At 42.5% G+C, this 13,409-nt stretch overlaps 2 protein-coding genes across 3 annotated transcripts in view; both read left to right on the forward strand.

The window, feature by feature from the left end:
* Positions 1 to 1,716: 1,716 nt before the first annotated feature.
* Positions 1,717 to 12,693, forward strand: tpra1 (transmembrane protein, adipocyte asscociated 1). The gene is made up of 11 exons (XM_035778654.2): positions 1,717 to 1,987; positions 2,676 to 2,862; positions 3,489 to 3,621; positions 3,783 to 3,869; positions 7,356 to 7,428; positions 8,417 to 8,496; positions 8,658 to 8,768; positions 9,195 to 9,255; positions 9,508 to 9,610; positions 10,091 to 10,171; positions 10,523 to 12,693. Exons 2-11 carry the CDS (start codon positions 2,690 to 2,692, stop codon positions 10,785 to 10,787), a joined length of 1,167 nt encoding a protein of 388 aa, XP_035634547.1. The 5' UTR covers positions 1,717 to 1,987; positions 2,676 to 2,689; the 3' UTR covers positions 10,788 to 12,693.
* Positions 12,694 to 12,969: 276 nt separating this feature from the next.
* The window catches only part of LOC118389001 (MICOS complex subunit mic25a-like), a 64,959-nt gene continuing 64,519 nt past the window's right edge, over positions 12,970 to 13,409 (forward strand). For both annotated transcript variants that reach the window (XM_052527319.1, XM_035778655.2), the window contains exon 1: positions 12,970 to 13,266. In XM_052527319.1, coding sequence (XP_052383279.1) covers positions 13,183 to 13,266 — 84 coding nt within the window. In that variant the 5' untranslated portion in view covers positions 12,970 to 13,182. The remainder of the gene's footprint in view (positions 13,267 to 13,409) is intronic.

The following is a 13,409-nucleotide window of genomic DNA, read 5'->3' on the forward strand; positions in this document are numbered from 1 at the left end:
AGGTCAAGTTCCCCTGCTCAGATGTTGCATGCATCAACCAATGGTTGCGTGCTACATCATCGACTCATCGACTGACAGATTGTTATAACATATGATGTGGTTATTGAAGCTGATACTTCAAATAACTATCATTACATACCTATCCAGGCGTTGTACAATCTGGCATGGGGCAGCAACATCTGGGCAAAGGAAAGCATCCAATGCCTGCTGTATGTGGTCGGCCGTGAACATTCATGGCTTCAATAAGAGGGGGCAGTAATTCTCCTGTGTCAAACAGATACCGATGGGACCCCATGGCATGGAGTGCTACAATGTATTGAATGCAGTAATAGTTATGGTTTGTCTTCATATATACAAGATACATTAATGCCAACCTAAATTGTTTATATGTAATAAGAATTGTAAAGTATTACATACTACTGGTTACATCGATGGGACCACAGTGGAGAAGGTAGAAAGCTTCAAGTTCCTCGGCGTACACATCACTGACAAACTGAAATGGTCCACCCACACAGGTAGTGTGGTGAAGAAGGCACAACAGCAACAGCGCCTCTTCAACCTCAGGAAGCTAAAGAAATTTGGCTTAACACCTAAAACCCTCACTTTTACAGATGCACAATCGAGAGCATCCTGTCAGTCTGTATCACCACCTGGTACGGCAACTGCACCGCCCACAAACGCAAAGCTCTCCAGAGGGTAGTGCGGTCTGCCCAACACATTACCGGTTGCAAACTTCCTGCCCTCCTGGACACCTACAGCACCCGATGCCACAGGAAGGCCAAAAAGATCATCAAGGACGTCAACCACAGAAGCCACTGCCTGTTCACCCTGCTATCATCCAGAAGGCGAGGTCAGTACAGGTGCATCAAACCTGGGACCGAGAGACTGAAAAACCGTTTCTATCTCAAGGCCATCAGACTGCTAAACAGCCATCACTAGCACATCAGAGGTCGCTGCCTATAGACATAGATTAGGAATCACTGGCCACTTTTAGAAATGGATCACTAGACACTTTAATAATGGCTCTGCATCTTGCATTACTCATCTCACATGTATTAACTGTACTCTATACTATTCCATGGTAAGTTAGTCACTTTAATTGTGTGTAAATACTGTATTCTATGCTATGCCACTGTATCTTAGCCCAATGACGCTCTGACATATATGCATATTTTCTTAATCTATTCCTTACTTAGATTTACGTGTTTTTGGGGTATATGTTGTGGAACTGTTAGATATTATTGTTAGATATTACTGCACTGTAGGAGCTAGAAGCACAAGCATTTCGCTCCACCGCAATAACATCTGCTAAACACGTGTATGTGACCAATACATTTGATTTGATTTTGAACATTAGTTATAACTACTATTAATTGCTATATTTATTTGCATAAGTATTTTTTGTAATACTAAAGCCATTTGATTTTCACGTTTGTATCCCTAACAGGACACACACTTTTTTTTTTAGGGCACTTCGATATAACGTATTTTTCGTAGCAGGTCAGAAGCATTTTCCTAACCTTCATCTCAGTCTCCTTCCTAACATGCTTGGAAAAACTCACATCGGTATCTAAATGCAGTGACATGAGTGGCCGTGTTCGAGATCATCAAAACCGTGATGTATCATGACTGTCTGACCTACAAGTAATTCATGTCGTTATTTATGATGCAAGGTGACTTTCAGATCAGTCAGTCAGCAGTCTCTTTCACTGTCCGCTGCAATGTCGAATTAGCCCAGTGTTTACCCCATCCCTGAACTGTAGCAGACGGATGTCGTCATTCCTCCCTCTGATGCACATGCGCAAAGATTGATATCGAAATTAAAATCCGGTTTGTCAGGTGACTAGCTAGCTTGGATAAATTATTAATTAAACAGTAGACAACAGTATGATAGGTTAGCTAGTTATGTTGTTTGCACCACAAGTATTGTCCGTGAAAAGTGCTGAAGAATATACAACTTGCCCTTGAATTCGAGACTACTGAAACGGTAACCTTAAGATCATTGTTAGCTAGAGCTAGCTAGCTAACCCGTAGCTATCTAACATTATGTTTGTTGTCAAGCTGTCGAAACGTTGCAATGCTGGCTTGTTAACTACATCTCCCTGCCAGCCTTGCCCTGGCACGGTGATGTTTGTTTTGATATTCAACATGTGAGCCACTCAGCCGTGGCACTTACATAGCATCGACTATCTATATATTCTATAACGGTATTGCAGCTAGCTGGAAGCTAACGTTAGCTAGCTGGCCTGATTTTGTTGTACACAAGCTGCGTGACACTGTCACGGTTACGTAACGTTAAACTTACCTGACGTGGAAGATGTTTGAACAGACAGATGCCGCGTTCAAAACAACTGGGAACTCCCCAACAAAAAAACCCATCGTTTTGAAATGTCATTCATTTCGGAATATCAAGTCGGAAACACGGTATCTTCTGAGTTCGAACTTTCCGACCTGAATATAACCGATGTTAATGGTTTGATCTCGTTTGTCTTGAAAGTATCAAGTGCACAGACTCGAGCTTGTACCCCGGTATTTTCTCTTTATCTAGCTAACGTTAGCTCATAGTTACCAATGTTGGAAAATAAACAAACCGCTGTGTACTGAGCTGGAATAACTATTACGTGTTGTTTACTCGGTAACATCCACATTACTGAAGTTATGACATTTGCCCCTAGGCCTTGAGTGCATTATGCTTGACACCGTGACTGCAGTGGTGAGGTTTGCACAATACAATGGCAGCATATTCCCAACTTATGTGGAGAACACATCAGCAATTCCAACCTGGCAACCAGAGTTTGAGGCCAACATCACCAAGCCTCACAGATGTCTCCAGGTCCTATACGAGGACATTGGCGAGTCGAGGTAAGCCAGATAGGACTGTGTTTGCTGGGCATCTTTTGAACGTCTTGCAATTATCTCAATTCTACGTTTTGAAACACTTTGTCATTCACATTGCTGGATCTGTTCAGTTCTGTGTTTAGTGTGGTTATGACGACTGGTGTAGCGTAACAAGAATAACACTACCTCTGCATTCCACTGCTAGTGTACCTCTGATGCTAAGCAAGGATGATCCTGGTCAGTCCCAGGATGGGAGACTAGATGCTGCTGGAAGTGGTGTTTGAGGGCCAATAGGAGACACTCTTTCCTCTGGTCTAAAAAAAAATATCCCACTGCCACAGGGCAGTAATTGGGGACATTGCCCTGTGTGGGGTGCTGTCTTTCTGATGGGACGTTAAGTGGGTGTCCTGACTCTGTGATCATTAAAGATCCCGTGGCACTTATTGTAAGAGTAGGGGTGTTAACCCCAGTGTCCTGGCTGAATTACCACTGTGGTCCTCATACCATCAACCCCAGCTTCCAATTGGCTCTTTCATCCTCCTCATTTACCCTGTAACTATTCCCCAGGTCGTTGCTGTAAATGAGAATGTGTTCTGAGTCAACTTACCTGGTAAAATAACATGTATATATTTTTGACTCTCCCTCCTTAGAGTTCGGTTTTGGGACCTCGTGCTCCTCATTCCCAATGTGGCTTTCTTCATGTTCCTGATGTGGAAACTGCCCTCAGCCAGGGCCAAGATCCGGCTCACCTCCAGCCCCATCTTCATCACCTTCTACATACTGGTAGGCAACCTCTTATATGCAAGCTTTGGAAATAGGACAGCGAGATGTACACGTAGAAAGTTGACTTGTTAGAAATTAAATGCATACATTTCCATAATAACAATCCAGTGAGATCCTGCTTGCCGGCTCTTTTAATGGATGTCTGACCTATGTCCTTCCAGGTGTTTGTGGTGGCAGCGGTGGGAATCACCCGTGCCATAGTGTCCATGACCGTTAGTGCATCCAGTGCTGCCACCATCATTGACAAGGTAAGGCTACTATGGCAGGGCACAATTGGTGACACTCTGAACCACCTACACTTGTAGCATGTTACAGACTTGCTGTAATAATTCAAAACAACTCAAGGCTTCTTGCCACAGCCCTTGTAGATGCATAAAGGCTTTGGATTTGTAATGAAACACACAGAAGGAAGTTAGCTTCTGTAAAAAATGTAAATGTGTCCTCTGAGTGACTTGGGAATCCAGAAAAACATATAAACCCAGGAGACTTAACAAGTTTATCATCTCAAAAAATTGATTTCTGCAACTATCAGGACAAACATCTGAGTAGTGCTTTCTTTTCTGAGAGAGTCATCTTGTAAAACAATTTTTTTCCCTTTTCTGGGAGATCAAAGGACTAATTTTCAGCATCCGTAAGCGCTCAAGACTCCTTATGACAGTGTAAATGCATGGAAGCATGTAAATCAATTAATTTACATCCAGGTGCTTCTCAGAAAGTGTTACCCTCAAAATAGCTGTAGTGGTGAGATAGTGTCAGTCATTGAGCTGTGCTGTATCGATTGAATTTGGAGCCACACACAGCTATAAATGGCTTCTTAATCCACCCTGGAAACCATTGAGATTCACTCTGTCTGCGTCCTAAACGGCACCCTATTCTCCATATGGTGCACTATTTTTGACCAGGATCCATATGGCTCTGGTCAAAATGAGAAAACATTAACAACACCTGCTCTTCCCATGACATATTCCCACTGACCAGGTGAAAGCTGCGATCCCTTATTGATGTCACTTGTTAAATCCACTTCAATCAGTGTAGATGAAGGGGAGGAGATGGGTTAAATAAGGATTTTTAAGCCTTGAGACAATTGAGACATGGCTTGTGTATGTGTTCCATTCAGAGAGTGAATGGGCAAGACAAAAAAAAAATGTAAGTACCCTTGAATGGGGTATGGTAGAAGGTGCCAGGTGCACTGGTTTGAATGTGTCAAGAACTGTAACGCTGCTGTGTTTTTCACGCTCAACAGTCACGTGTGTATCAAGAATGGTCCACCACCCAAAGGACATCCAGCCAACTTGACACAACTGTGGGAAGCATTGGAGTCAACATGGGCCAGCATCCCTGTGGAATGCTTTAACACCTTGTAGAGTCCATGCCCTGATGAATTGAGGCTCTTCTGAAGGCAAAAGGTTGGGGGTGCATCTTAATATTAGGAAAGGGTTCCTAATGTTTTGTACACTGTGAATAGGGCAGTGGTATTCAAATTGCTTCATTGGGGATCCCCCCACCAGAATTTATGGGAATCACATTTTTCACCCAAGATTTCTCATGACTCAACACCAAATCAAATGACACAACCTTAAAATGGGTTCATTTGAGATTTTTACATCCACAAATAACCTTCAATGTATTGCATTTTCATCTCTTATCAAACTGAAAAGTAACCAATGAATACATTTTCCATGAAAACATTTGACATATATGGCCACCCCACTGCAGTTCCCGTCGCGACCTTGACTTTGAATACCGCTGATATAGGTAATGGGGTGACGTTGGGGACGATTCCGATGACTCTCCATTGGGTGGTGAAATAACACTTGTGTTCTAAAATACATTTGACCGAGACGAATATGATTTATTCTTGATCTGAATTGTTCAATGGGGTATTTTCCTAACATTGAATACTATATCAGCTTTCTTAACCCAATACTTCCGATAATAGGCACCGAGCTCTGTTGACAGAGTGGTGCAGCTTTTCTTGCAGCTTTCTTGAAGATTTGACATGTGGTGGTCGTCTTCAAAGGCGGTTCTGCTGGTAGGGTTGCAAAAAATCTAAATCAGCTTGATGATCTGAGTTAAAGGTAAAAGACTGAAAATACATTTTAAAAAGCGTATTCAATTTGCCTTAATTTGAAAAAAGTACACTTAAATATGAAAATTCTACATTGTCTCAGTCTATCTTATCTCTATATTGTTTTATGTCTTGCGGATTTGAGAAAAGAGGACTAGTTCAACAGGAGAGTAATCCTCAGGTAGCTTTCGTTCTCGCTGACACAATGCTTTGTAATTTTCCTTATTTTTGACCACTTTTCTCTGGCAAAAACTCCAATAACTTTCGAACGGCTCATGGTGGAGACGTGATTTTTGGACCATTGGTTTTCTTAGTGGATTATCAAATCAAATGTATTTATATAGCCCTTCGTACATCAGCTGATATCTCAAAGTGCTGTACAGAAATCCAGCCTAAAACCCCAAACAGCAAGCAATGCAGGTGTTAAAGCACATTGGCAAGGAAAAACTCCAGAGAAAGGCCAAACCTAGAGAGGAACCAGGCTATGAGGGGTGGCCAGTCCTCTTCTTGCTGTGCCGGGTGGAGATTATAACAGAAAATGGCCAAGATGTTCAAATGTTCATAAATGACCAGCATGGTCAAATAATAATAATCACAGTAGTTGTCGAGGGTGCAGCAAGTCAGCACCTCAGGAGTAAATGTCAGTTTGCTTTTCATAGCCAATAATAATAATAATAATAATAATAATAATAATAACCCAGACAGGAAGATCACATCAGTGACTCAACCCACTCATGCGATGCACCCCTCCTAGGGACGGCATGAAAGAGCACCAGTAAGCCAGTGACTCAGCCCCTGTAATAGGTTTAGAGGCAGAGAATCCCAGTGGAAAGAGGGGAACCGGCCAGGCTGTTCGTTGCTCCAGAGCCTTTCCGTTCACCTTCACACTCCTGGGCCAGACTACACTCAATCATAGGACCTACTGAAGAGATGAGTCTTCAGTAAAGACTTAAAGGTCGAGACTGAGTCTGCGTCTCTCACATGGGTAGGCAGACCATTCCATAAATATGGAGCTCTATAGGAGAAAGCCCTGCCTCCAGCTGTTTGCTTAGAAATTCTAGGGACAATTAGGAGGCCTGCGTCTTGTGACCGTAGCGTACGTGTAGGTATGTACGGCAGGACCACATCGGAGAGATGGGTAGGAGCAAGCCCATGTAATGCTTTGTCGGTTAGCAGTAAAACTGTGAAATCAGCCCTTGCCTTGACAGGAAGCCAGTGTAGGGAGGCTAGCACTGGAGTAATATGATCACATTTTTGGGTTCTAGTCAGGATTCTAGCAGCAGTATTTAGCACTAAATGAAGTTTATTATCTACACAATTAACATTTATTTGACCTATAGGTCATTAGCAGCAGGGAGCATGAAGTATTAAGAAATGCTGTGACTTTATTAGTGATAACATGAAGATATTTATTTTCCCTTCGTGTGCACTGATTTCAACAGACGTGATTCTCAGAAGGTCAGAATTTGGGTAGAGGAAGTTGATCTGAAAGCAGTGCTCCCAGCCTATTAATTAGTGCATTTTTGTGTTCTCTCATGTTGATTGTATCTGTGTTTCTGCTCCAACAGAGCCCCAGATAAATGCAGAGATGAAGGAAAGGTGATTAGGAGAGGATGCTTCTTGAGACTATATTGAGGAGGACTCATTTTTAATGTCTCTCCTTTAGGTGCTGTGGGAGATCACCCGCTTCTTTCTGCTAGCCATTGAGCTCAGTGTGATTATCTTGGGACTGGCTTTTGGTATGTCTTCTCATGACCACCGCAATACATTTCATTCATAAAACTCTCTTTCAATGTTTCCTTTTTCTGTATTATTATACTAATAATAATAGAAATGTTTTTACTGCTCTAGGTTTATTATTATTATTGCTTGGATAATCTTATCTGCAATTCTTTATGCGGTGCACTTTGCACAGAACACCAGAATAATTATTACTGTGAATTATCCCTATGAATCATTGTAATGTTTGTTTGTGTCAATGAATCCAGTGAGGGAAGGGTTGCAAACTGGTGATTTTAACATGAAAATAAAATGTCATACATTTCAACTCCAAAGTTCTTTTACTGTAGCCTGGTTCCAGATCTGTGGGTGCTATCATTGTTAACTGCTTGTTTGGAAACACAATGAATGACAAGGAGTTGACACGATAGCACAAACATACTGGCATCCAGGCTAACTATACACATGAAATTAAAACCAAAGCTACAAAGTACACGCTGGATACAAAGTATAGTATGTTTTATTGGGACAATATGTGGAAGTACATGGCTAATGTGTGTAAGGGCAATATACTAAAAGTGCAGCGTAAATGACAATGTGTTATACTACAAACCTAGAACTACGACATCTCCCTCTGGGCTCGTCTCACCTTCTGTTGTAAGACGAACACTTGGAATGACGTGGTCACCAATGATGAGACTATAGTTGCACGCACACACAGTCATATATAGTCATGCACTGTCTGTATACGCGGGAGTGCATATACAAGTTGTTTATAGTTATGGTATTCTTAGAGGGGGAGGAATTCGGCTAAGCTTGCTGTGGACTCAAACAGTATAAAGCTGACAGAGCATCATTGTTACTGTACTGCATATTCAAATGTTTTCTTCTTCATTTTATGGCAGTATCGTAGTCGACGTAACCCCTTGCTTACGTTTTAGAAGTTTTGGGCCACTTTTGCTCTGGGGATTTGAAGAATGCTCTCTGATGTGTTTCTTCTGTTGACAGGCCACCTGGAGAGCAAGTCCAGTATAAAGCGTGTGCTGGCGATCACTGCTGTTCTGGCACTGGGTTACTCCATCACACAGGTAAGACTGGAGACCACTCGCATGGCAGCCCCACAACTCTCAAACTTACACAAGGTCATAACCCCAAAACGCCGTAGTAAGAAGTGTTTACAAATGACAAAACAAATAAATTACTTGTTAATGGAACCCTGTGCGTTGACCATTTGATGGTTCTTCCTCAGGGCACCCTGGAGATCCTGTACCCTGACAAGCACCTTTCCGCCGAGGATTTCAATATCTACGGCCACGGGGGACGCCACTTCTGGTTGGCCAGCTCCTGTTTCTTCTTCCTGGTGAGCTGCCAATGGTTACAGAGCAAATGAGGGCTGTCAAAAGTTATTTTTTTAGAATAATGTAATGTATATATTTTTTACTGTCTGGAATTGTACTTGTAACATGAATAGAGAGGGGTTTTCAATCACTTCTGTTTTGAGAATTGTTAGAATTGGATGTCTTTGTGCCACCCGTTTGGTCCTCTAATTTTGCTGTCCCGTTATTTGTAATGCAAGAAGGCACCAATTTCACCCATGTGTTTCTGCATGCTAGCACATACCCAAAGGTCATTGTGCTTATGCTAGTTAGCATTGACTCGCAACCCTACCTCTAACTTCCTTCATACTGGACACAGAATCATGAAAAATGGTGTTCATCTGACTCTGGGGAAGTAGATGAAGGGCCTCCCGAAGTACCCCTTTTAACACGGGTACTTGTGCTTTCAGGTGTACTCTCTGATTGTCATCCTTCCCAAAACCCCGGTGAGGGAGAGGATATCCCTGCCATGTGAGTTATTGGGACATTTGTTCACCCAGAAAACTATCAACAGATGGCAGAGGGCTCTTTTTCAGGGTCATTTACTAATATACCAACCGTTGTGTTCCACGGTGCTGTTTTTTTGTGTGTTTTTTGTGTGTTTTTTTTATTTAAATGTTTAATTATCCCTGATTTTTTTTATTTTTTATGATTAGCTGGAGAGTGGCCTTGTGTTAGCAGCAAAGTTGACTCACACTCTTCTTGGGCCTCCTACCTCCACAGCTAAGAAGAGTTTCTATGTGTATGCTGCTGTCCTGTCCCTGCTCAATCTGGTCCAGGGCCTGGGCAGCGCTCTGCTGTGTGCCGGCATCATAGAGGGGCTCTGGTGAGTGTCTGGACTGTGGAAAACAAGTGATGGACATTCAAGTAACTGTTCAGAGATTGAAGTAAATCATCACACTGTTCTATGATTTATCCTAATGAAGAAAAATGTATATAAAAAAAATATATATATATATATATTTCCACACTGAGGTTGGAATAATACTGTCAAATTATGATAATTCCCTTTTAGTGTAAGAGTTGTTTGAAAAGAAAAAAAAATCACCACGCAGAAATGATTTGCTACTCCGATAAGAATGGCTGCATTGCACCATTTAAAAAATGTTATTTTCCCTCAAAGTAGAGCAGCTTGTGTTTGTGTCCATGTTCTGATGTTTTCTGTGTAGTCTAACTGAAGCCTCGTGTCATTCTGGTGCTAGGCTATAGAGATCGTTAAGTCACTGCTGATGCCTGATGATGTTTATCTAGGTCGGTGAGCTCCCTTGTTAGTCTGTGGTTTATGTGTGTCTGTGATTTGTTACAGCTGCGTGGACGTCACCACCTTCCTCTACTTCTCCGTGTTCGCCCCGCTCATCTACGTCACCTTCCTCAAAGGCTTCTTCGGGTAAGTAGTTCAAAGGCCAAAAACTACGGCTGTCTGAAAATATTACTAAATGTCAAATCCTTGCTTCCTGTCCTTTTCCCCCCCTAAATTCCTCTCAAGGCTCATTGGAGGAAGAGATCCAAGAGGGACCTTGGGTCCTGTCCTCCAATGCTCTTTGAGGTTAATTGAGGAAACGAGGACAGGAGACACGGGCAAGGTTCCCCCAATGCATGAGACATGTTTGGTTGCATTTTACTTCTGCCTGATGATACCATCTCTTTTCTGTCTTTTCGGTCTCCTTTTCTTCCTGTCCCTCCTTTTTCTCTCCTTGTCCCTCTTTTTTTCCCCCAACTCTCTTCCTCCTCCCTCTAGCTCAGAGCCCAAGATCCTCTTCTCCTACAAGTGCCAGGTGGACGAGCCGGATGACCAGGCAGACGTCCACCTGCCCCCCACCTCGACATCTGGGCTGGGCCGCAAGGAGCAGCTGGAGCAAGGCTCCTTCTACTCCAGCACCCAGATAGACGGCCTGACTGCCACCGGCATGGCTGCCTACCTGGACGACGTGGCCTCTGGTCCTTTCGGGGCGGGCAGCATCAACAGCATCGACAGCGACCGCTGGAGGGCCATCAACGCCTAAGGAAAAAGATGAGAGGAAAGGGGAGGTTAGGGGATGTATGCTAAGCTAGTAGGAGAGTGCTAGTAGGACTGGTTAAGTGGAGAGTAGTGAGGGGGGTTGGAGGCTCTCTCTCCCTCTCTGGAGAAACTGTGAGGAGGGCCCTCATTGAGGAAGCTGCTCCCTCATTTCATCTCCTGTTTGTCCTCCATATCCTTCATTTTGGCTCTTGCTGCCTGCTCCATTCTGGCTCAAACATTACATTCTTCCCAATACCTGCCGGGGATTTCCACAACTTCAGTCAAGTGTTATCCCCCCCAGTAATTGAGTGCTTGGACAACAAAGCTAAGAAGCAAATGTTCTTTGTTAAGTGTAAAGGTAATGTCCGTTACATTCCCATCGAAGGGTTACAGCTCAGTGAGGTAAAGTCCACGAACTGTGACTTTGTGTTAGATTTGTGACGACTTGGTAACCAGGTCGTATTGAATCACCAATTCACCGTGCCTTGCTCCCTATAGACCAGACCTGTCCTTATCACGCTAGGACCCTTCTCTAAATTGCGTCATTCGTAATGTTTTATGTTTGAAATCAGTGCTTTTTCCCCCCAGTCTTTGATGTTTGACGTAATGTCATGTACCCTCATTGTATTAATTGAGGACCTCGGGCTTGAGTCTGCAGGAGCTTGGTATGCCTTGTCAAAGACCATTATTAGTGCATCAGGTATCCATGTGATTTGCTGCTGGGGCATAGAGAGAATCAAAATGGATGCTGAGTCGCACCCGTCATCTCTACCTATTTTATGTTATTATTTACTGTCTGTTTTATTTATTTTAGTGACCCGCTCGGTTTTATGTCGAAAGGTAGTTCCATCAGCTGATCAATCCTGGTATAAGAAATGTTTCTAATGAGTAAAAGCAACATTTCCAAACCAACTGTCAAATGAGGGTGAGAGAAGGCAGGAATAGCACTTGTGGTTAGGCTATGTATTTTCCAGACCTTTTTTTTTATTTCAAGAAATATTCATCCCAAGATGCATTGGATTCGACTGAAAAGAAACGGAGAAAAACGAAGGTATTTTTTTTTTAATGACTCAAATATGAACTAATATTGAAATATCATTTTCAATATATGAAATGATCGAATTGGCCACCTTAGGTTGCTCACGTGCTCCTTAAAATGTAAGCCCTGATTTCATCACAAAGAAAGAGCAACTTTAAACACTAAATCTGTTTGCTGATAATGCTCAATGCGAACTGGACCAATTTGCATGAAGCACTACTTCCTTGCAGTAATCCTGCTTTGTCTGCTGTGAACTTAGTAGCCCCACAACACATGGCTTGCTGTGAAACCAATTCCCATTGTTTATGCCCCCCTTGTGATTTTGTCACTTATAGTCATTCCCCCACCCCGAACAAGAATTGCCCCTGGGAAGGGTGTACATTTGGCATGGTGAAACATTGTCTTGAGTGGAGTTCGTCGTGTGACATATAGCATCAGTATGTCATATAGAGACGCGTTTAGTGTTTTGTATTGCCATTAGTAGTATTTTATGAGTCTTCTGCCTTGCACGTCCCGATACTTGACCTGCATCAACAAAGGAAACCCGGTAACTTGCTCTCACACAGGCTTATATTTCTAGAGAAATGTTGTACGGTTGCATTTGAGGGTCAACATTATTGATGAAAAATGGAGTATATTTATAAGGTGTTAGTGGGGTGTGGGTTTAAAATGCAGGTGTTGGCAGGCTACATAAGATTGAATACAATATTTAATTGAAATGACTTTGAAAAAGAGTAAGGATACTCAGTGCCAGCAAGCTGTGAATAACTTGTAATTGTATTTAATAATGTATCATTGTAGAATATTCAACTCATATGTTGTGTTGAGGATTCCATGAGACGATTAAACCTGCTTCCTTTTCATTCCTATACATGTATGTCTCCTCTTGGTGGTTTCTTGTGCTACTGCAAATTGAAACGTTTCGTATTGTCCCAATTTTTGGGGGGATGCATGGCACGCAGTGTTTCATGTGATTTGAATTGGCCAAGACGTGGAATGTATGGCATTACATGTTTTGCCTAACCATAATATTTATTGTACAAACATAGGCCTACACGACGTTTGGATAACTTGATTTTTGGGTTGACAGGGGATGACTACAGAACTACAATTCCCAGCCCCCTTATGGTCGCCTATGATACAAGATAAAATGTAATTGGAGTCCGATTTATGTTATCCACCTATACGCGTTGAGATTACTGGCGGTCCTGGAAAGTGACCTTTTCTTGTGAGTAATTTTGTCCGCGACGCGCTGTGGCGGCTACCGTTGCTTTCACATTGTCGTAGACTTGTAAAATATCCTAGTGTAGGGCAGAGTTTTTTTTTTAAATACAGGTTAATTACAAGCCGACCATTGACCATGGGAGGCAGTGAAAGTACGAGGAGAAAAGTGTCATTCGGCCTGGATGAAGAAGAGAAGGTCACAGTCATTCACGGAGTTAAGGCAAGTAACGTTAAGCGACTGATTAGAAAACGGCGACTTTCATTGCCAAGTAAAAAATAATTTGACATGCCGACAGAGAAATGAAATGCAACATAAATCTAATGGGCTATATTTAGTGTGTCCGTGACTTTTGGTTGCATTAC

Source organism: Oncorhynchus keta, chromosome 10 (genome assembly GCF_023373465.1).
Source record: "Oncorhynchus keta strain PuntledgeMale-10-30-2019 chromosome 10, Oket_V2, whole genome shotgun sequence".
Taxonomy (NCBI): domain Eukaryota; kingdom Metazoa; phylum Chordata; class Actinopteri; order Salmoniformes; family Salmonidae; genus Oncorhynchus; species Oncorhynchus keta.

What these genes read in the sequence shown, in the direction of transcription:
- tpra1 (XM_035778654.2), top strand. Translation starts at nt 2,690, where the DNA reads ATGCTTGACACCGTGACTGCAGTGGTGAGGTTTGCACAATACAATGGC. An exon ending in GAGGACATTGGCGAGTCGAG is followed by an intron (nt 2,863 to 3,488) that starts GTAAGCCAGATA and finishes CTCCCTCCTTAG; the next exon opens with AGTTCGGTTTTGGGACCTCG. An exon ending in GCTCCTGTTTCTTCTTCCTG is followed by an intron (nt 8,769 to 9,194) that starts GTGAGCTGCCAA and finishes TTGTGCTTTCAG; the next exon opens with GTGTACTCTCTGATTGTCAT.